At 41.9% G+C, this 24,753-nt stretch overlaps 1 protein-coding gene across 10 annotated transcripts; it reads left to right on the top strand.

The window, feature by feature from the left end:
- Window positions 1-3,497: 3,497 nt before the first annotated feature.
- On the top strand, window positions 3,498-11,845 carry LOC118495660. 10 transcript variants are annotated; one of them, XR_004898154.1, is made up of 5 exons: window positions 3,498-3,553; window positions 5,393-5,483; window positions 9,666-9,711; window positions 9,806-9,956; window positions 10,037-10,167. XR_004898154.1 is itself a non-coding variant. In XM_036004587.1 (5 exons), exons 1-4 carry the CDS (start codon window positions 5,349-5,351, stop codon window positions 10,164-10,166), a joined length of 462 nt encoding a protein of 153 aa, XP_035860480.1. In that variant the 5' UTR covers window positions 4,871-5,348; the 3' UTR covers window positions 10,167-10,168; window positions 11,764-11,845. The 10 variants fall into 10 exon arrangements, 2 of the variants coding, with proteins under 2 accessions (XP_035860479.1, XP_035860480.1); XM_036004587.1 differs by lacking the exon at window positions 3,498-3,553 and adding an exon at window positions 11,764-11,845 and having other exon boundaries at window positions 4,871-5,483; window positions 10,037-10,168; XR_004898150.1 differs by lacking the exons at window positions 9,666-9,711; window positions 9,806-9,956; window positions 10,037-10,167 and adding exons at window positions 6,219-8,467; window positions 8,655-8,858.
- The last annotated feature ends 12,908 nt before the right edge of the window (window positions 11,846-24,753 follow it).

Here is a 24,753-nt window from a genome sequence, read left to right on the forward strand (position 1 = left end):
GTATACAAAGGATCCAGTTTCCTGGACACAGGGAAACTGGACACCAAAGTATATTTCAAGCCCACAGATACGCTCTATTGCACAAACGCAGCTTTCACCCCAAACACGTCTTCAAGGGCATTTACAAATCCCAACTAATCAGATTTAACAGAATCTGCAGTAACCCCAAAGATGAACATGAGGCAATCCATACCCTCAATAAAACCTTAAGGCAAAGAGGATATCAAAGGTCCTTCCTTAGAGGTGTTCAAAAGCAGATTTCTTCAAAGGTGATACAGAAACAAAAGAACAGCCAACAAAAAAACAATAAAAAAAACCTTATCCCTTTGATATCCCTCTACTCCAACTACACGGTTACGATGAACCAACTCCTCAAACGAAACTTCTCTGAAACATTTTCCCAAACTACTCTTGGTCAAGATTGTAAGGTTATCTCGGCTTACAAGAAAAACCCAAATCTACAAAATCTGCTGGTGAGGGCCAAGCTACATCGCCCAGAAAACAAAATCACGATCACCAAACACAAATAAATAAAAAATGAGGACGGGAAATGATGACTTTTGGAAAATTATTCCAGGCATTTTTTATGCAGGAATACATCCATTTCAGATCCCCATCCTTTCTTCAAATAAAGGTTAATTTCTTTAAATAAAGCTTCGTTTCTTACCCACCCACTCTCCTCCCCGCCCCTGATAAAAGGTGGTGTGGGAGTGAGAGTGTACAGCACGACCCAGCAGGGGGAGTTGAGAGGTCGGACCAGACCCTCTTCTCCCTAACTCTTTTACTCCTACACAAACTTCATCGCCTACCTTCTTTTAGAAAAAACTTCAATCCTTTGCCTACCCGTTTTACTGACTCTCCTCCCCGCCCCTTTTGTTGAGGGGTGTGGGAGTGACAGTGTACAGCCCGATCCGGCAGGGGGAGTTGAGAGGTCGGACCAGACCCTCTTCTCCCTGACTCTTCTACTCCTACATAAACCTCAATACTCTAATCCTAAACCTAACCCCAACCTCACTTCTAAACTCAACCCCAATTTTTAATCCCTAACCTCAAACCCTTTAACCCTAAACCTAAAAAACACCAAACCTAACCCTAACTTGACCCCTACCTTTACCCTTTTAGCCCTAACCCTGAATCTAACCCCTCTACACCTAACCCTAACCTTAACCCAGACCACACCCACCTTTGACTCCACCCCCTTTATGTCACTCACTCACTTATAACACCCCCTTCATAAGAAACCTTTAAACAGCGTTTTGAAATTATTTAAAATTAATAAAAATTATAAAACTAATAAACTATGGACCTTTTATTTTTCTACAATTACCATCCCACTGTTGTGATGGCAATGGTGACCATAGACCCCTTAGAACTAAACCTAAACTCACCCACGACCTAAAAAACATTTTCAAAAAAATGTTTTAAATTTAAAAATTAATTAAAATTATAAAACTAATAAATTATGGCCATTTTACTCTTGACAATTATCATCCCACGGTGATGATGACAGGTGTGACCATAGACCCCTTTGAAATAAATTTTAACTCACCCCCTGCATAGGAAACCTTAAAATAACGAATAAAAATGGTTTAAAATTAACAAAAATTATAAACTACTAATCTTTTGATATTTTATTCTTCTACAGTTACCATCCCACTGTACAGATGGCAATAAGAACCTTAGACCTCTTAGAACTAAGTCTAAACCCACCCACTGCATAAAAATCCTTATAATAATGGTTTAAAATCAAAAAAATTAATAAAAATTATAAAACTAATAAATTATTGACATTCTACTCTTTGACAATTACCATCCCACTGTGAGGATAACATGTTGGTCCATAGACCCCTTGGATATAAATTTTAACTCACCCTCTACATAAAGAAACCTTAAAATAGCGATTAAAAATGGTTCAAAATTAACAATATTTATAAAACTCATTAACTATTGACTTTCTGCAATTACCATCCCTCTTAGAACTAAGTCTTTACCCACCCACTGCATAAAAAACCTTGAATATCGGTTTAAAATTAAAAAATCATGGTCCGTTTATGCAAATTTAACAGGAAGTAAGACGTTTTCAAGGCTTAAATGCAAATTTAACAACTTTGCAACATGGGTAATATGTTTTAAGGTAATTCTGACACCGCGAGTGAGGAGTACTATACTGGAAATGACTTATCTCTTGCGACAACCCCAAATTGAGTATTTCCAATCTACGGGTGTCTCCGGAAGAAGATAGAAGACTCCCAGAGAATCGAGAACAGCGGCAGTTTGACATCTCGGCAGCAGATACAACTGATTCCAGCTCCCTCGACACCTCACCAACTGTAGGGGAAGGAAGGAGACAGCTTTGGACATCCCTCAACAGCACTGTTAAGTGCTCTAGCGACGACCAACGGACGAAGATGACGACTCCCCACACCTCAACGGAGGTCCACAGCAGCATTCCCAGCACTCTTGGTGCTTCAGCGGCGGCAGATCACCGGACAGCGTGCTTAACTTCACCAGGGGCCTTTCCTGGGTAGGTTATCACGTTTGCTCCCTCAGCTTTCACTTCAAAAACCAACGACCAGATCTTCAGGTTCTGTTCTGGCCAAACCATGGTAACCTAACTGTGATAACAAGTGGTTTGTAGGCGGACAGACGGTAAGTATGCAGCCCCCCGGGTCCCTTGGACAGCACGCGGGTGTGGTGGTCCAGGGCAATCAGGACCTTAAATGTCGCCAAATCTTCTATGAGGGTTAGCCTCACCAATGCACAGTCTATCTTTCACCACACACGTTTAATTCGGTCCAATTTGCTCAATCCCATTGTAGGCGTGCAACCATAGCTTGGTCATCTTCCCCCCTAACCGACGGCGTGTTACGGGATTATGGCGAACTATGGGGCTCTGACGGCAGCCTGCTTTGCCCCCTATTTGTCCGGTGATTATGGGTTTGTACTCTAACCTAGGAACATGCATTACTGCCTTATTACTGCTTTCCCCTCTGGCCGACGGCGTGCTACGGGACTGCTAGTTCTTGGTGGTGTGTACCCAATGGTCTCCCCACTCTCCCCTCTAACCGACGGCGTGTTACGGGTTTGTGATGAGCCTTGGGGTTCTGAAAAGCTGAAGGTGCACTGCCATTGACGTTACTGCCTTCCCCCCTGACCGACGGCGTGTCATGGGATTGCAGTGCACCTTGACATACATCCAATGGTCTTTCCACTCTCCCCTCTGACCGACGGCGTGTCACGGGTCTGTGGTGGGCCTTGGCCTTCAGACTGGTGAACCTGCCTTCCCTGTTCATTTGGTCATTTATGGCACTGTAGAAAACCCCAGAACCAGCAACTACCACACTCTAAGAAATATCTGTATATTAACAGTTGTATGACTGTATATTTTAACAGAAATTGTCCTTAGTACGTGATTCACAGGTGTATTTCTGTTAATTTACACTTCGAATTGCATTATGGGAACTTCATCTCTGTCAAATTAGTTTCTGGCGGCCATATTCCATTCATGTACAAAGCGGGACAGAACGGCACGAATTTGACCTGCATTTCAGCGGTAAGTAGTTTTATGGAAAATATTAACAAAGTGACTGTAGCAGTATAGTTTAGCAGTATTAGTTTTGAAATGTTATATTGTCTGTTTTGGTAGCATTCAATTGTTAATTTCCGATGGTTAATGCTAATAACGTTAGCTAATATTGACGTTAGCTAACGTGAGCTGGTGTTCACAACGGCATTACTGTGTGCTATTAATCAGCACTTTGGGATTTGGAGATTAAAAAACGGATTTTTTTACCAACTGAGCAGCTTTGTATGAGGTATTTGTAACGTTAGGTCAAATAAGAACCCATTATGCCCCGCTTCAACATTATGTGTGGGTCCTTATCTATAAATTATTTATGAGCGGGACTTTCGCGGCACATGAAACATTAACGTTTCCCTCGCTTTGACCCTCCCCCCGCTCCACTGTGTGTGTCTGTCAACCACTGTGTGAACAAGTAAAAGTTTAACGTTATCTCCTCCAGCTCCGCTTTGTGTAAAAGGTAATTATTTCATGGACATTTAGAAGAATATGATAAGGTTCATTTTGTTGGTATTGTGAGTTTACGTTTCGTTTGGTTGTGGTCAGACAGGCTAACGTTAACTAGCTAACGTTAACGTTAATATATTGCAGTGCGACATTAGTGGTTCATACTGAATTGTCTAGCTAGCTAATCCAACGTTCATTTCGTTAACGCTGTTGCCAGTTCCATGGGGTCTGGCTTGTCTCTGTTTGGCAGTTAAATTAACGATATGAGGAGGCGAGGCTGTTAACGTTACATGACACATTACACATTTATCATATAATAGGGAACTTATTCTAAAGTGAATCTCTTGTCTCCCGAGCCCCGATCCTGTCATTGATAGTATTATAACATGTTTAATTTTTTTCGACTGAAATCCGAACAAATATATGGCACCTATACAGAGAGAATATTTATATTATCAAGCAAATTCACTTGTCAGTACCCCATTTCCGGTTTAGCATTGTAGCCTTTGAAATAAAAGCTGAGACTCAACGTAAGTTAGCTGGTGCAATTCATTGACCAAGTCTCGTGCTTTTATTTTGAAGGCTCTTCCGTTATAACCGTGTTCGGCAGTGCTAATGTTTTGATAGCGCGTCAAGTCGACAGAGTGAGTTCAGGATAAAGACATTTAGTAACGTTTTGAGATTAAGTAAAAAAAAGAATATTTTTGGAGATATTTTGTTGACTGAACAGGCTTACATGCATATTTTAACATTGGTGTTGGCTAGTTCTTCTGGAGTGAGTTTTAGGCTAATTTGTGTGACGTTACAGAAGCTAACGTTACCTGGCCATAGCTGTCTATCTCCTTTGCCCCAGAAATCATTACTCATCACGTTACTTCTCTTGGCAGGCAGGCACAACTCGGTAAAATATTTGTGTGTGTAATAATCGCCTTTAGCTCATAAAGTCTGTTGTCCACATATGAAGGAAAATATGTTGCAAAATGGGAGAGCTTGTACACTTGCGAACTTGTATAAAAACATTGAAACATTTTCACTTGTATTCAACATGCTTACACATTTGAGCTGATGAAATGGGAGCTTGTAGAAATTTGCTCTTACTGAAATTTTTACTCAGAAAATATTTACACCATTTTCTGAATGGGGTGTCACTAATATAGTGTAGATTGATGTTTACATAACTACAATGACAGCTAACATTTCGCATTTTGCAACAATTACCTTCATATCCAAAGCGCTTAGTTGTTAGGTTTGTGTGGCTTTTTGACTTAACTTTTAAAAAAGAGACAGTATATATAGTAGACATTAGAACAATTTGAATACAATGACTGTATTTGGAACTAAAATGACTGTTGTACTTGTTTTCAGATTTCTACCAGTGCAAACAGCAGTTGGACGTCTCAGAAGACACCAAAGAAAGCCACGCAGTCTTGCTAGCCTTTACATCTCCTTACTACTGGTACTTTTATGGAATACCATGCTTTTGTTTTTTTGGAGTTTGCAATTAACTACTAGTGCAAACAACTTTTGGATGCCACCGATGACATTCTAGAAGCCATGCAGTCTTGCTAGCCTTTACACCGCATCATGCAATTTTTTTTGCTTGCTCTCACTATGATATTTAATTGTGGTATCTGCGAGTTTAGAAATGCCTCAGTTTCTGACTATGTAAAACATTGTAGAACCCATAGAAACATTAACAGGGCCATTTTTCCCTGTGGGTTTCCAGACTGCGGAAGAAGCTTTTCCTCTTACAATTCTTTTAATGTGCACTTGTCCAGATTTCACCATGAGGGGAGGAAGCTGTCTTTTAATCGTAACGTTTCTGTGCAGTTGAAGTGTTCTTGGGAGTTTTGTGGCAAAGAATGTGGAAGTATAAAATGTCTTGTAGCTAACCTTAAGTGTCATTTGCAAGAGGGTCTTGAAGTGACGTGTCCTTATAGTGGATGTGCAAAGACTTTTAAAGCCATATCCTCTTTTACATCTCATTTATCAAGATTTCACAAGCAGTGTGATGTTACACATATTGATCAAAGTTATATCAGGGAAACAGAGTATGCACCTGCTGGTTCGGATAATGGGTCAGACATTGATAGTGAAGTACAAACAGTGCAGCAAGATGGCAAGTCTGACCCAGGGTCAGCCCAGGATAAATTCACTGAAAACATGGCTCTTTTTTTTCTTGGCTTACAAGCAAAGTATCTGGTCCCTGCATCTACAGTCTCGGAGATTGCAAGTGAAATGAGATTACTACAGGATATGCAGCATGAGTTTACTATGGATTTGTTTTCAAGAGGTCTCCAAGAATATGGTGTGCAAGATGAGGCTTTACAAAATCTAGGGAAATGTGCATATGAACAAAGCCCTATGCAGCGCACTCTAAGTGCAAGTAGTGGCACCTTAACCACACACCACAAAAGACTTCAGTTTTACAGGAGAGAATTCAACTTGGTAGAACCAGTACAAATAACTTTAGGCCATAATGACAAAGGCAAGACAAGACATTTTCACTATGCTCCCATTTTAGAAAGCTTAAAAGCTATCTTGAGAAATGGAAGTGTACAGCATCAAATTCTAAATCCTACTCATGCTGACGAGAGCATGCTATGTGACATTGGAGATGGTTCGGTCTCTAAATCTAGTGAACCGTTTGCCTCTGATCCGCATGCTCTTCAGATCATGTTGTTTCAAGATGCTTTTGAAGTCGCAAACCCTCTGGGGTCCGCCAGGCTAAAACACAAAGTTCTTGCTGTGTACTACACTTTAGGTAATGTCTATGCACACCACCGATCCACCGTTGACTCAATACAGCTTGTACTACTTTGTTTGGAGAAGGACTGTAAGTTGTTTGGACCTGAGAGAGTTTTTGATGTTTTGTAATCAGACTTGTGTGACCTGGAGTCAACAGGCATTTGTGTTGAAGGGAAAACCTTCAGAGGTAGTATTGCCTGTGTCATTGGAGACAATCTTGGGTCTCACTATCTTGGGGGATTTACTGAAAATTTCAGCTGTGCAGAATATTTTTGCAGGTACTGTCATGTTAAAAAAGAGGATTTTCAAAGAAATCCTCTTTCTACAGCCACCGAGAGAACACCAGCTAGTTACAGTGAATCATTGCTGGAGTTGGAAAATAACCCAGAAATCCTAATGCACAAAGGCATCAAGTCAAACAGTGTTTTGAACAAACTCGCACATTTCCATGTTTGTGCACCAGGACTCCCACCCTGCCTTGCCCATGATTTATTTGAGGGCATAGTTGACTATGATTTGGCGATGTACCTGCAGTTCCTAGTAAAATCAAGGAAGTGGTTCAGTTATGATGTACTTAACCGCAGAATTGTGACTTTTAGAGGTGAGAGTCGGAATAAGGCTAATGTTCTACCTACCAATGGGACCAAACTTGGGGGACATGCTGCCCAAAACTGGTGGCTTCTTCGGTTCTTGCCAGTACTGTTACATGACAAGGTCAGAGACCCTAAGGATGAAGTTTGGCAACTTGTACTGCTACTTAGGCAGGTGGTTGAGCTTGTGTGTGCTCCCGCACTGTCAGAATCACAGGCTGCCTACATGAAGGTCCTCATTGAGGAGTACATAGAAACGAGGCATCTCCTCTTCCCACTTAAAAAGCTTAGACCTAAACATCATTACCTTTTACATTATTCAGATCTCACATTACAGTTTGGACCCTTAATTCGTATATGGACTATGCGATTTGAGAGCAAGCACAGCTATTTCAAGAGGTGTATTCGGGCAAGTAAGAACTTCAGAAACATCACAAAATCCCTTTCAGAGAGGCATCAGTTGCTGCAGGCCTACCAAAGCAGGGGCAATCTGTTCTTTCCGGAGTTGATCATGTCTGACTGTACAAGGTTTTACCCAGAGTTGTATGATAGTCAAGTTAAGGACGCGTTTAAAGTGTTTGATGTCTCACCATCAAATGCGGTAGTGACAGACAAAATTACTGTACGAGGCACATGCTATGCAAATGACATGCTTGTTATTTTGAGCTGCGAGGGTGGAGAGTTAACTCTCGGGCTGATTGCATGCATTGTAGTGAAACAACAAAAGACTGTGCTTCTTTTGCTCCGACAGAAAAGAGCAAGTCTTGATCCAGATATTGGTGTTTTTGAAGTAGAGAGTGAAGGTGGTACTTTTATTTGCCAAAGACTTGATGGGCTTCTTGATTACATCCCACTTAGACACTACCGTAGAGGTGGCAGACTGCTGGTTGCTCTTAAACACAGTCCACCATGGAGCCTGTAAGGGAGAAGATCAGAAGCACACTGCCTTCACTGGAAGAGGAGCAAATAGAAACTCTTGTCACAAAGTTGACGGATATTGGAGTTACAAATCTGGAAGACTGCACGTTTTTAACAGCAGCTGACTTTGATGGGATTTTGTCATTGATACAGTCCAGGCGGCTGATAAATGCATTCTCCTCAGGTAGGTAATGGGCTTGATTAGACATTTAAACACACACACACACACACACACACACACACACACACACACACACTTAAATCAACCTTCTTGGCATGACAGTGCATTCAGCTCTTTCTCAGTGTCTCTGTGTCACACAGTCGTTCTCCTTTTTGAAATTCCCATTTTTTAATTGATTGTTCCTCCCTAGCATCTCAGAGCACCTTGGTTGTGTCCGGTGCGCCAAGCGAGCATCTGGTGGGGACGCCAACTGTGGTGCTAAACGAGCATCTGGTGGGGACGCCAAGTGCGACGCCTCCACAGAAGTTTCAAATCCCTTGGCAGAAGTTCCCAGTTACGTTGATGAATGCACTGAAGGAGAAGAAGAGACCACCACCAAAAGATAGAAGGCACATGATCCGGATCATCATGGAAGACATGATGGCTACTGACACCAGACCAGGCAGAAGCAAGTTGAAGCAGGTTGCATAGCAGCTGGTTGAGAGATACCCTGATTCCTTCTTGGACAAATGTGGCATTAATGTTGTGGGTCAAGGTTTTGCATCCCTTGTAATGCAAATGGAGAACAGGGTTGAGAATGTCAGAAGACAGTATGCTTTTAGCATATCCCATGAAGGGAGGCCAAAGAAAAAATGCAGATCTTCTGACCGTTATGGTTGTACTCAGTGGCAACCCGAGTCACTGAATGACTTTAACAGCCATGAGGATAAAAAGAAAATGCTACAAGATGCCTTTAAAGAAAACCTTCTCCCTCAGAGTGACATTAAAAGACTGATGTCTGAAACATACTATGCCCAGCGCATCACTCTGAATAGTGAGGAAAATATAATCAAAGTCATGGAAGAATGGCCTTACCTCTTCGACACCACCCATCTGCTCGACCACACAGAGAAACTAATAGGATTTCCTGTCCAAACCAAATTGCTGGACCAAATTCAGGACAAGGGCAAGATCATTACGGAGTTTCTTGGTAGCAAGGGAATCACAGGAGTAACTACAGAGCCATTGAAACTCCTCCAGGGTTTAGTGAAGTACCTCGCAGAGGAGCAAAAGGTGCTTTTAATAAATGAAGAAGTAAGTTCCACAGCAAAACATCAATTCACTAATTTAGTAAATTGTGATTTAGCCCAACAAATATGTCTATGCAGCTTGGCATATCACATCTTTCCCTCTGCCTATTCTGTCTTCACCTCTCTCACAGGATGCCTTAGCAGAGCTGCCATGCACCCCGTGTATCATAGTTATGGGTAAGGATATGCATGTCTACTCTAAAAATATTGGGAGGTGTTGTGTATTTGTTTAATTAATTGAAAGATGCATGTCATTATTTATGTTTTGCAGATGAAGGAAGATATAAGATGTCAGTGGATGAAGTCACAGTTAACATCATCGGCTGTCCACTAGTTGCTGTGAGCTATATGTTCAGCCTATATTATGTGCTGAATATAAAGTATCCAAAGGGAGCAGCCCTGACTCTGGAGTTCATCCAGAGGTAAGTTTTGGCTATATTTTTTGTCAGTTTTATAGTATTATTTATTTTGCAATGTCAAGTGACATGTTTGTTTGCCACAGGTGCCTGCTAGGGATAAACCCAGAACGGGGCACGAAAGCAGAAAAGGGGGGGAAACAGTACAACATACCCCCAAAACTGCTTCGATTCCTGTCTGACCTTAATGACTTCAACAATCCGTGGAAGATTTAAAGTTAATTACACACACCTTTGTTACTCACACCGGTGTTAATTAGTGCTGGGCGGTACGTATGACCAAAAATTTGTGTCACTTTTTTTCTTTTTTTTTTTTTTTTTTTTTTTTAAGATTCTGGCGGTATCATGTTATTTTCTTTCTTTTGCTTGACTGGGCCTTTTATACAGGTTTATAATGGCTTATTCAACTGTCAGGAGTACATAGAATATAAAAAAACATTCCAATGTCATCATGTTTACTAAAAGCTTTGATTACTAAAGGGTTTGCTTGGCTCCATAACATTATACAATAATGTTATATGAAGGAGAATGCGTGAAACTGTTCCAGAATCTAAACTATTTTATTGTGCAAACTAGGGGTGTAACAGTACACAGAAGTCATGGTTCGGTACAATGGAGTAATAAAACATGAAACATGAAAATACAACATCTCTGTTTTCTGCAAAGACGAACTAAATTACCTGATTAATGCAACGTTAACACAACGTCTCCTGGCCCTTTTTCACCGCAGAAAGCTGCTCGCTGCCTGGCTAAAGCTAATATAGTTAGCCTAAAGAAACAAGGTGTCTGTCCCAACTAACGTTACGGTTTGGAACCGCGACGCTGGAAACATAACACTAATCTACAGCAGCAGTCTTATCCACCACTCTCTCGCCTGTACTACTGGAACTGACTGGGAAACCAAAGTTATCCCAAACTTGCGATCTTAAAGAGGCCGGCGGGTCCTCTAACTCTTGTGGGTCGCCACCACTCGCCATACTCGTCCTTAGAGCTGCTATCTCTGACTGCATTTATAGGTGGAGTTCGGCTACATAGGCGCCAATCAGAGCTTCAGAGCTAAGGTGGAGCTACAGATTAGGTGTCGCTAAAGAACCCACGTATCTAACAGTAATTTAGCATTACATTAATTAATTTGCATTGGAGTCTTATTTATACCGTGTATTCTCCGTGTAAATTCATGCACCGAATCGTGACGCCCGTACCGTTTCAGTTCAATACGAATACATATACCGTTCCACCCCTAGTGCAAACTGCAAGCTAGTAAAATAAACTTAAACGCTGTTTTAATTTTTTTATTTTTTTTATTAATTAGCAAAATCCCTATGTATGTAACTCCTCCTAGAGCGTGAGTCCCATCTGCACCAAAATTTGCGTGTAAACTTGGTGGACCCTCATGACAAAAACTTATTAAAAGAATTTTGATAGTTCAAAAAATGTGCAAGTTATAGAGGACCGACTTCCTGTATGTGCCAATCAAAACAGGAAGTGTTGCGTATCTAACAGTTATTCTGAATCAGAGGAAACTCGGCACAGCTGTTCCCCGTGCTCTGCTGAGACTGTGTGCACATTTGAAGTAAATCGCCCAGGCATCCCACCAGTACCCCTGACATGCTGCAAGGAGCGAGGGCCCGTTCAACGCTGCTTGCAGCTTTAACTATTTTACGTTTTTGTATTAGAAAGAAACTCTTTCTAACTTATTTCATTTCTGACAAACAATAAATAAACAGTTAAAAGTGTAGTGTTAATTTTATTATTACTATTACTGTATATTGCTATTAAATTGGTAATAAGTAATTCTGTTTTTGTTTTACAGCAGAAGAAGCATCTCAAATGGAGAGAAAGGAGAAGGATGTGTCTGCGTACAGCTATCTTTATGGAGGACAACCATGGGGTATTAACTTTTTTTAAATGAGGACCATTTCGCAAGGTGAGGACATTTAAGCCGGCCTCACTTTATTTTCACTGTAATGGCCTTTAGAGGCTATTTACATGCTTCTTTCAAGTTTTCAGAGAGATCCTCAGAAAGGTGCAAAAATCAGTTACTGTGCATCTACACCTGTGTACGTACTCTGAATACACACAGTTTTGCTCTCTGTTGTCCTCTACTGACATGGATTTATTTGCACTGGAGAAACTAAAACTAGAGAAAGACATGTCACATGGTTTTAGTAGGTGAAATGAAATGCATATTCAATTTCATTGTGGTCTATTTAACTATACTTGTGTTATATTGTAGAAAGTATTTTCATACTCTGCCTGAGATGTACTTAAAATGTAAACAGCTACATGTTTTTAATTCCAAATTGACCTACTCTCAATGTATAGCCTTTTTTGTGAGAAATGTTTTATGTTACAGCCTGACCGAGGTTTCAGTGGCTGTTTTATTACTCTGCATTCTGCATTGAGTCAATGTACAACAGAAGTACACACGCTGTGTTCATCAGCATACACCTTGTTCACGTTATCGATCGGCCAGTTGGATGCTGGTTGACCTTTAGTGGGAGGACTGTATTTTTCTTAAAAATGTAAACTTCACTCCAACTCTTCAGATGTGTGCTTACACAGTCATACAGTATTTATGGATGATTTAAATTCCAATACAACTACTGCTTTTGTTGGATAAAAACTGGGTGTTAGTGGCTTAGATTGTTATTGTTACACATGCTAAGCCTCTGTCAAATACATCAAGATAACCAAAGCTCTCAAGCATATTTACTATATGCACACATGTTCTGATAGTGATGTTGATAGGGGTTTTTTTTGTCCCCAAGAGCCACAGGTCATTTGTGTGGGTCCCAGGGAAATTTAGTGGATCTCCGATAAGGCTGCACAATATGAGGAAAATGTGCGATAACGTTGTTGAATATCGTGATAATGATATAGCTTGTAATGTGACAAATTGTGTTAATGTTTGTTAAACTTAATATGGTTTCCCTTTGGGTAAGTTTTTTGTCCTTTGTATTTTTAAGGAATTTTAAAAGATGAGTTAATAAAAATCTTTTTTTCATCACAGATTTGTTTAAAATGTTTTACAGAAATGTATTACCACTATACATACACCATTAATTAACAGAAAAGTTAAATTTGTATTGCTGTAAGTAATAACAAAAATGGTCTTCCTTATTTAAACCTTAAATTAGAAAATCACAATTTTTTTAATTACAGGACAAAGTCCCGGTAATGAGCTGCCAGTACATTTGCTATTATTTTACAGATTTATGTAAGATTCACAGAGAATGTTTTTTTTTTTTACTGTAGGTACACATTAAATAACAGAAAATGCTCCGTTTTTTTTTTTACTGTAGGTACACATTAAATAACAGAAAATGCTCCGTTTTTTTACCATTGACACGGTTATTTAACTGAAAAATTCCGTTTTTTAATTACGGTACAATGTCCGGGTAATGAGCTGTACTAATAATCAGTACTTTTTCTGTTATTTTACGGATTTATTTCTTAGAGTGCATTTCTGTCCTCCCCTCTAACCGATGGCATGTTACGGGAGTTTTGCACACGGTGGACGTCTACCAATACTTCCTTCACTCACCCCTTAACTTTTACCACCCAAATTCTACATCCCTGGCCCAGCTTAGGTGGCCATGCCGAGGATGCACCGGGACCTAGGCCCCCCCTCCTCCTTCTACATTTTTTTTCGGTTTTAATCCTTTCGGCACTATTGCTTTCAGTTAGAATAGCTAGCTTTTTACTTTATTTCGTTTTTTCCTTCCTTTTTGCTCAGAACTAGCATGCAATAATAGCCCTAAAATAACTTCTAGATTATTGATCTTAGACGTTTTTCAAATTTTCAAATTTTCTATTAAAATTCCACCCCTTTTGTAAAAAATCGCTCAATTGGACATGGGACACACGCCGGGACTTGATCAATCCCGGTGGACCACACCCGGCGGAGAGTGTCTAGTTTGGAATGGCTGAAACACTTGATGATGCTGAGGTGCACTACTGATGATGTGTCCTAAAATCTAGCTTCTAAAATAGACCGGTTCTGACTACCATTTCTCTCAACACAATCAGGTCTTCCTCTTGGCGTGCACCCTTAGCCTTCTAGTCTTTCCCTGGTTGTTCTGACGTCTCCTAACGCCGGTCAATTACGGGATTACAGTTGGCTCTGGGCTTCTGGTAATCCTCTGTCTTCCCCCCTGATTGTACTACAATTAAGGGATTACGGAGTCCCCAGAAGATGCAACTACCGTATGCGTATCCACTAATTGTGGTTACGCTGCGGACGCCTTCTTGTAACATCCCTCTGATCCTCCCTGCCACACAGGACCATGGACGTTACACACACTGTGCTCGGCCGATCTGCCCTGCATACTATCCTATTTTCCTCTCGCTTACCCACACGCACCCAAAAATCGGACAGGTCTTAGCACATACTGACGAGCGACGGCCAGTGCAATACCTTTGCTTCCCTACTCAACTGCTTGGTTCAATTCCGGGCGGGGGGTCGCATCGAGATAGATTTAACTACCCGCTGCTCCTTCGCGTCGAAAGGAGCCAGTTGAGGCATCTGGTAAGGATGCCCCCTGGGCGCCTCCCTAGGGAGGTGTTCCAGCCACGTCCAGCTGGGAGGAGGCCTCGGGGAAGACCCAGGACTAGGTGGAGGGATTATATCTCCAACCTGGCCTGGGAACGCCTCGGGATCCCCCTGTCGGAGCTGGTTAATGTGGCTCGGGAAAGGGAAGTTTGGGGTCCCCTGCTGGAGCTGCTACCCCCGCGACCCGATATCGGATAAGCGGACGAAGATGGAATTTCAGACAAAAGAAAATAAAATAATAATTAAAAAACAATTATACCTCTGAGCTCAATCAGTCGGCGTCAACGAAGTTAACAAATTACTTCAAATATAACTTTTGTGCCAAATGAAAACGAGATCTTCACAAAGAAACTCAGGCTGCGTGATTGAGAAAGGAATTGAGAGTGTGACGAGTGCGTAGAAGTAATAATAATAACGTTCACAGTGCTTTCAGTAAAGACATGTCTTATTCAATGGCATCATGGCTTTATTTATTAATTCCAAGCTAATGACAGTCAGTTAGCCAATCAGTCAAGAAATAGGCTATACATTTGACCAAGTGGCCACCTTAAAGTTATAGCCCAAAGCAGGTTAATTAAAATAAGTAAAATAACGGTATGTTAAATGTGTGGCCAGTCATTTTTATTTTTTTTTTAACCCTGTGAATGTGATTGGCCAAGTCCACATGTGCATAAAAAACAAAACTTCTCAACTTGTGCTGTTTTGAAAACTTCCCTCATAAATGATGTCAAAAGGATCATACATGTCATTGGGAAGGGGAAATTCTCTGAAAAATCATTTTTTCATGAAAAATGTATTATACATGACAAAATGGGGTCAGATTCTTTGAAATAAACCAAAAAAATAGTTATTATTTAACACTCTATAGCCTACTCGAAATGAGGCATGGCATTTGTATAATGGTCAATGGAACAGGTTGACTGGATGCCAGCCGTATTTAGCCCCGCACACAACATTTGAGGTTGGGAAGTTCGGTCTGGACTTGATTAGTTGTGGAGCAACTATGCTCCAACCACAGCTGTTTTAAAAAATCAAATTGTCAGGGCGGGCTTTATGGGCAGATGATCAACAACAACGGAATCAACCACGTCACCAAAGAGCGCTTGTGTTGAATTTGGAGAATTGAGATGTGTAGCCTAGACTAGATTCCGCCATTGAGTTTGTTATTATAAAAGATATCGACAGCGCATTAATTTTAAAATCCTTAACTGGCCTGTCTCAGCTAGACTCAAACCAGGTGTCACTGCGACTCAGCTGTTCAAAAATGCCTGAAAGTGCGGTGATGTCATATGGTCAAGCGAAATACAGAGTGACTGAAGAGAGAGAGTGCCCAGCAACATTAGAACAAAGCTGACTCCTCCATAGAAATGCAACTGTAGCAAGGATCTCCCTGTCACTAACGTTATCCACATTCATATTTACACGACACAAATCACAGCCCAATGGAGCAGTAGGATACCAGACTCATATTCTGACTAGAATCTGAGTATGACGACGTCAGGCTATGGAACAGGCGTAATTCGTAATAATCTGAGGAACAGCAAACATATAACTGTTTAAATAGTTCTGTGTTTAATTTCTTCTCTTTTGCATATAAAAAAGGATCAACTTTTAAATGTTGAAAATGAAGTGCAGTTACATCAATGTTCTGAAAAGTTATAATGGCATTACGTCTTTGGGACACTGGCCGTCTGATTAATCCTCATGTCTCTGAGCCCATTTACGCATGCTTAGTAGCATATCTACCTGAAGCTCCACCAGAACTTCTCAACATCTTTGATCATGCAGACTCCGCATGTCCAATGCCGTTAAACCAATTAAAATAAGGATGGAATGGATGCTGACTCACTAGTAGCCAATAAGGAGCAAGCTTCATCTGCCTGGATTCCGACCCAGCGTGAGCACTGATTTTATTCTGGGGAAACACGTGTCATGATAGCCTATTTTAAAAGTATGGATTCCATCGAAATTTGCTGCTGTAGCCTACAGTTACACGCTAAAATGTGAGTATTTTTTAAAATTGTGTTTTGATTTTAAATTTATGAGCTATGATTTAATGTTATTTTCAGACATAGACACTTAAAAAGTTAGGAGATGTATTTAGCAACTGTCATTGATGATGTAGCCTAGAGATGATTAATTAGGGATCTGCTTTTGAAATATCATTGTCACTGGTTATATATCCATAAGGCATAGCCTACTCTGATGTGAATTATACAACTGCATATATTTTTTGCAGTGCCAGATAGCAAAATCAAATTTTCATGTGTCTGACTTGCTATGACCCCTGTTGACCACGACGCCATCACGTGCAGGGTTTTTTCTATAGACCGTTATTATAGTAGCATGTTTAGTGACGACTAGTAGAATATGTAAGAGGTTAATAGGACATGTGTAGGCAGTAAGTAGTCTAGTGACTACTACAAGAGTGAGAGTCAGAATATGTTAGGATCAGTTTTGACAATAGCCTATTTTTATCTCCTCCTTTGGACAGTTTGTGTATCTGAATGTGATCCGAGTTAATCACTCCCTTATATATTTTGTTGTTATTAGTATTAATATTAAAACAAACTATCTGCCATAGGCCACAGTTAATTGCTTGACATATTAGCAAAATATTGTGAATTCATCATATACAACACTCAGATAATAAAAAAGTTAATGAGTTTAAACATTTTATATATATAATAGGGCTGTCAGTCGATTAAAAAAATTAATCTAATTAATTACATACTCTAATTAATTAATCGAAATTAATCACATATATAATTAACGGTGCCTGAACCGATACTTTTTAATAAAGTAAAAAAAAAAAAAAAAAAAAAACAGGGTACTAAACAACAGTTGGTGACATTAAAGAACGGCTTCTTTATTGCGAAGGCCATATGGTCAAAATTAAATGATTTAATAATAATGTATAACAATAACTTATTTCACTAGTAAAATGCTGTTGAATGACAAAAACAACCACCAGGTGGGAAAAAGACATTTACAATAACTTCAAATGCACCACGAGGCTGTAGTTTACCAGTTTCATTGAACGCACCGTCTGTGTTTACATTTTACACTTTACATAGTTTAGCGTTAGCTGTCAGCATTTTAACCGTGTTTAATCCAGCTACTAGCTAGCTGTAGGCTAACGTTAGCTGCTATCGAGTATAGTGTTAACTTGCTAGATGTAGGCTAACGTTAGCTGCTGTTGAGTATAGTGTTAACTAGCTAGCGGTAGGCTAACGTTAGCTGCTGTGGCCTATATATTTATTTTTTATTATTTATCACAGTGCATAAAAATCTTTTATTCATCCACTTCAAACCAGTTGTTCATCCATCAGACTATCTGCCTATACATATCCATTCAACTATTTGTCTAAAAACATTCATTAAACTATCTATCTAAATCCATCCATTAAACCATGTCAACATAGAAACCAACATGAGTACCACCCACTCACACAACATCACAACACCCCCCCCCCACGCACACACACACACACACACACACACACACACACACACACACACACACACACACGCACAACTATTTGTAGTTCTTAGAGATTTTATACACAGCAGTTCAATATCAGTTATCAGTGACAAGTAACACATTTTAAACAGTATATATATATACTATATATATATATATATATTTTTTTTTTTTTTGGATAATATTTGATATTATATTGTATATATGTAGATGATGTTTTATTGTTTATGTATTGAGTTAGTTGATCTTTTCTTGACTGTGTGTGTGTGTGTGTGTGTGTTCCTCTGTGAGTGTGTGTGTGTGTGTGTGTGTGTGTGTGTGTGTGTGTGTGTGTGTATGTATGTATGTGTCTGTGTGTATGTTGTATTTTAAATCTAAAGATTATGTGATGTTGTATATTATATATGAAGGAATATGAATTGTCTTTAATGCATTTATAATAGTTGTATCTTGCAGTGTTGTCAGTGTTATAAACTTGTTATTATATCTTGGTCTATATCTATAAACTATCGTCTATATAATAAACATTATTAATGAACAATCAAACTTGTTCTGATTGTGATTTCTGATTAATTATTATAAGCAACATATCTCTGGGTCTGTAAAATGTTTCTATGTTAACTTTCAGTAAGTAAAGTTGATTTCTAGAGCACATTTAAACACACATTAATCTGACCAAAGTGCTGAATAAAAGAACATTAAAATGTAAATATCAAAACCCAAGAAGATCCCAACACCAACAACAAGCAGCAGTTCCCATTATATATATATATATATATATATATATATTTACAGGTGCAGACATGTATTTACATATAACACTATCTGGTTGGTATCAGCCAATCAACACACACCTCTGAGTCTCACTTCATGTCCCGCCCACAACACTATCTGGTTGGTAGATTTTACACGAGTAACAGCCAATCAGCACTCACCACTGAGTCTCACTTCATGCCCCGCCCACAAGAAGGCAGAAACAGACCATAATAAGTTCAAGTTCAAGTGTATTGTCATGTGCATTTAAAAGTACAAAGTACAGAGAGAATGTAATGAAATGTGCTTTGTCCTGGTCACAGACACACACACACACACACACACACACACACACACACACACACACACACACATACATACACGCATAGACAAATACACACACTCAGACACAGACACAAATACACGCACAGACACACACCAATACACACACACACTCACACATATAAACACACTGACACACACACACACACATAAAATTGCACACACAAATACACACACACAGACAAATACACACACACACACACACACACACACACACACACACACACACACAGAGACACACAAATGTAGTGCCGTTGATAAATTCCTTGTGTGCAAAGAGGAACTCATGGCCCTGTTGGCCATCTGTCTGGCCTGTTGTGAGAGTCTGACAGTAGAATCGTGCAGCAGGGAGGAACATTCATCAAAATAGAGCAGGTAGGGTTCAGTGCAGGCCATATCTGATTAGAATATCAGAATATCTTATTAAAATCTGATAGCCCTGACTGTCTGCCCACATTCCTTATTGCAAGTGATCAGTGCATCCTCCAACCCAGAATTAGTTGCTATAACAGTCTAATATCTTGTGGATTTATAATGGCTAGCTTGGTTGGTGCTGACGTTGCTTCTTCTTCAAATTTCTCTGGCCAGTTAATTTACAATGTACCAGGCTTACTTTAGTCTGTGGGTTCATGATGCCATCATATTTGAGTGTTATACACTACTGGTCAAAAGTTTGGGATCACATTGAATTTTCTTTTTTGCAATGGAAACACACATAAAATTAGTCTGCATAGGAAATATAGCAAATATAGCTACAAACAGGACACGATGACATTGTCAAAGTAAGAAATAATCATTTTAATTGAAATTATGTACTTCAAATGTTGCCTTCAGCTGACCTTAGGCATTCTAGCTGTCACTTTTTCTCGGCAGTCTGCCTGTCCCCCTGTGTCAGCCACAGTGGAGGCAGTGTTGAGGGTCTTGGGGACCATCAGATTACCTAGAAAAAGTGACCGCTAGAATGCCTAAGGTCAGCTGAAGGCAACATTTGAAGTACATCATTTCGATTAAAATGATTATTTCTTACTTTGACGATGTCATCATGTCCTGCTTGCTATTTTCTATGCAGGGTCATGCCATGTGTGTTTCCTTTGAAAACAAGAAACTTTTGACTGGTAGTGTACAGTACTTACTCTATATTCAATCCTGATGCACTGTTGATTACTCTTTTTTTTTTTATTTACATATCTAGGTCAGAAGACAGACAGTGTGACCAACTACTGTTGTGGAGGCCAGCCATCGTCAACCACCTTTACTGGACTGCAGCCTCAACCCCAGATGGCAACCCAGCTGTGATGGAGGCCAAATGGAGAAGCTTGACTGACCGGACCCGAGCAGTCTTACGACGCGCTGGTACAGTTCGGTAACGCTCCCATAACCGGCATTGTCAATCTACAGTGGAAATGCGAGGCTTTGGTAAAACACAGCTCTGAGCGCTCGAAATACTCTGCTATCGCGTTTGACAAAATACTCAGCGAGTACGTGGCGAGGAGGCACACAGTGCGCTCCAAGTGTTCTAAGCCGCCGCACCAGCAGCAGCACAAGCAGCAGCAGCACAAGCAGCAGCTTAGAGCTAAGGGTACAGTCAAGTGGAAAAGACCTGTCTGCATGCAAAAGAAGAGCGAAAGCTCTGAGAGAACACCCAGGCAAAGAGGACCAAAACGGCAAGGATCGCCTGTACCCCCTTGAATCGATCGTCCAGAGACTCAACGGTTCCTTCTTGTTATTCACTTTGTCGTCTTTTACGCATGCAAGTGTCTGAATAAAGTACCTTGCCCAAAGATGAATCAAGTCCCTTTCCTCTTCATTGTTGTGTGTGTGTGTGTGTGTGTGTCTCATATGAATTAACCAACCAAGGAAACATTGTGTCATGAGAGTGATATTTTATTTGTTCAGTCACATAGAACAACACATAGGCCACATGTACATCACAATTGAACACCAACGCATCATAGCATCAATGGAAACAAGGTTTGTGTGGCCCTGGTCGAGGCTACGAGTGGTCTAAACGCATCACTTTCTCCTCGAGTCTGCCCTCGTGCCTTTCGTAGTACCCCGCGTAGCAAGACGTCTCCGGTCGATGTTGGGGCCGATGTCGAACCTCCCGGGGTGTCCTCATGTGCTTGCTGTGGTCTCTGGGAGTCTGACTGCGAGACATGGACTCAATCTTGTTCTCAGAATAGCTAGCGTCCGAAATGTATTTGTCCAAGGTGACTGTGACCACAATGGGTAAGGAGCCTCCGAGATCGCTGTTGTCTAACACCCCCTTTACAAACTCAGGCTGGTTCACGTGCAGGTGGACATGCGTGGAGAGCGTAGACCACTGGTTGTGTCTGGTGCGAGTCTTGTCAAAGCACATAATCACTAAGGTCCTGTTGTTAAATAGGTCGCTGAGTACGCAATGTTTTAAATATGGGAAAAGACACAGCGCCAGCATGACCACCATTGTGTAGAAGTCAGCTCTCTTGTTGTGTTTATCATTGTACTTGCACGTCACTTTTCTCATGAACCAGACGATGTTGTCATCACGCGAGTTGAACAGCGTCGATACGGCCGCGGTGCTCTTCAACACCACGTCCTTCACAACCGAGGACATCTCTCTGGAGCAATGCAGCTTGGGCTTGCCGGCAAACCGTATCGCCTCGGCCAGCTCGAATATCTTGGTCGACCAGGAGAAACGTGGGTCTTTCGACGAGTTGTTCAACGTCTGAGTCCTGTTGATCGTCTCGTATTGGCGAGCGAATTCATCGGTCAGTGCTGTCGAGAACAGTGCGATCATGACAGGCAAGCTGGCTTTCAGAATGAGATGGTTGACGTCGAATTCCGTGTCGCACAGCCGAGTGCCCAGTTTGTATTCCATCGCACCATAGCCCATTTCGACAGGGTCCCCTTTAGCCGGCATATAGTACGTTCCTCTGAACTCCAACCGAGGCTTCTGAAATACGAGCAGGGCTGCAACGGGGCATGGCAACTCCAATGAGCGCGCCTGATATTGGGCTTGCGTGGCCATGGATCGTATCAAAGAGCAACCGGAAGCCGAGCACACGTGCCTGCTGCAGTGTGTTGGGCACACGTAGCCCTGAATGTGGTCTCTGAAAGAACATTCGTTCTCGACGCAGTAGCTCACCCATTGCGGATCCTCTATTAACGCTGTATGGGAATAGGCCCCGGTTGCTGTCCTTTCTCTATTCTCTTTTCCTTTTCCTCTTCTCTATCTCTTTGTCTCGATCCACGTTGTTCTGGGAGCCAACTCTGCTCCTCTCACATGTGAACCGTTGCAATAACCAGTGTCAATACCAGTGTGATCCTAACCCACCTGTCCCATGTCCACATCTCATCTTTTCACAGGCTAGCAGGGGACAGAGCGCCGACCTCATTCTCGTGGACGAAGTGGGCTTTGTCAGTGCTAAGGTGCTACTGGCTGTGCTACCGAACATTGCGTTCAGAGGGCGAAAGCAAGTGCACATCACGAGTCACGTCAACAAGACCCCATGGCTGCACAGAGTTGCTGATATCCGCGGAGACAACGGGGAGCCTGCTTACCACGTAGTCTCACAGAGCTTCAAGTGTAGGCGTCACGAGAGAGAGCTGGGGCTGACGTGCGCCTGCCTCGGAGTGTACTGTCCTTAACACATATCCGTAGACAACCATCTGAAGGAGCTGATGAACATGGTCACGCCAAAGGGATTTGAGAATGAAGTCACGGGAAGCAGCAGCACGTCATCCACCGACACCAAGACCGACAACACCACTCCCTTCGAGTCCTCGGTCATAAACAAGTTCCTGTCGAACAACAGCGTCACCCTGGACTACATGAGACGTGCGTCCATGGTCAGAGCCTACCTGTGTCTCGACCCGACGTTCGGAGGAGGCTCTAGGTCCTGCGCCGGAGTGTGCTGTGCCGTGGAGCTGGCAGGTGGCAATCTAGTGGTGAGTCGTTACGTTTTCCTGAGCCAAATCTATGCCCGAGACCAGCAGATCGCTAAACACGTATCCGTAATTTAGAGGTCTGTAGGTTTCGCTACGCTGCTGCGGTCCGTTGTTAACCACCGGTCTTAGGTCTAACAGGGTGCAGATGTACGCGCTTATACGAGCCTCGTCCTGTATCGTCAGCGTGGTCTCAATGTCGGGCACGAAGCACGAGATCAGGTCCAGGGCCTGAGTCCAGATGCCGCATGTGCACTTGGAGTTCGAGAGTTTCAACATCCACCCTGTTATCGCTAGCGAAATAATGGTGTGAACAGAGTCTCTTGTCCGTACACTCTGCTTGATGATGGCCATGTACTTTAGGGCTCCGCCGCGAATGGTCTCGGCCGAGGCGAACGCCCCTAGCACCATATCGCAGTACCCCTTCCAGTTGCAGCTCGAGATACACCTGTGCATGAACTGCTCTGGGACACGGTTTCCGATCGCGAGTGTCACAGCCCTGGACAACTCGCTAGGAACGTGGAGCGATTCACATGCGTTTTTACCGGGTCCTCGTTTGTTGTAAACGGACACTAAGGTGTCGATAACGAGTATTCTGGCGGGCGAGAAGGATACGAGCTGACTGTAAAGGTTTCTGAGCTGGCCGTGATCCATGTTAGAGTACGTTGCGATGGAACATAGTGAACACTATCATGAACTCATACTGCGAGATGAGGTACTCCCATGGTATTCCCATCAACGTTTCAACTTCCTCTCGAGCTGCCTGACATGTGGGACAGAACATGATGATGATGATGATGATGATGATTACTTGTTGCTTGTAGTCAAATCCTCCTGGCCCTAATGGTCTGTTTTATACCTTTCTCTCTTTGTCTGACACCTCCCTACCACCCCCGTCCCCTGACCACAGGTCATGGCCCTGGAGGAACTGGAGATACGCGATTTGGATCATGTTACTCGAGTCTACGCTGCCCTGCTAAGCGCTCATATCAGACTGCTGAAGCTTCTTATGCCCAGAGTCATGTGGAAAGAAGTCCCTGTGGTCATAGTATTTGAACAAAACACCTACGTCAACGCCCTGGTCGATGTAAAGAATCTAATCGATCACTCGCTGGCACGCTCCGGGTTCAAGGTGCTGTTCTACAGCAAGTGGTCACATATCAACAACAAGTACATGCTAGGGAAGCACGTGGGCGCAAGGACCAAACTCGCTATGGTTCTCAGTACGGTGTTGGCAATCAATAGAGAAACGCTGTATTACTGCGACCCCGTTATGTCCCTGGGATGGGCAGTGTTATCCGAGGCCATGAAAAGAACTCGCATACTTGAATCGAGCATGGGAACCTCACAGGGTGTGGGCTCAAGTAACAAGATGGGCTCCGCTAAGGAAGTGTTCATGTACAGGTGCTCGCAAAAGGGAGTCAATCTGGCCACAGATATCACAGCGAGTGTGTTGGAGACACGCGACGTGATAGCATTGCCTGAGGCTAGGCTCGCGGACAAGACCCATGCACAGCAAGGAAATGTTCTACTCGGGAAATTGAGAGAGGAACTGTCACTGGTCACTATCATCGAGTCCGCTAAAGGTAGTTCGGTGACCACAGGGGGCAAAAAGTCTGTAAACGGAGAGTACACCAGAGACGACATGCTCTCTGCATTCTTGCTTCTATGTCACACGAGAGACGAGATACACAACCGAAAAAGGTCTATCAGACTCGGCGGTGAGGTTTATTGTAACTAGC

Source organism: Sander lucioperca, chromosome 8 (assembly GCF_008315115.2).
Source record: "Sander lucioperca isolate FBNREF2018 chromosome 8, SLUC_FBN_1.2, whole genome shotgun sequence".
Classification (NCBI taxonomy): Eukaryota; Metazoa; Chordata; class Actinopteri; order Perciformes; family Percidae; genus Sander; species Sander lucioperca.

Bases quoted from the DNA above. Each gene is read 5' to 3' on its own strand.
- LOC118495660 (XM_036004586.1), top strand. From the start codon at position 8,275: ATGGAGCCTGTAAGGGAGAAGATCAGAAGCACACTGCCTTCACTGGAA. The intron at 8,468-8,654 runs GTAGGTAATGGG...GTTCCTCCCTAG, and splicing joins GATAAATGCATTCTCCTCAG to CATCTCAGAGCACCTTGGTT.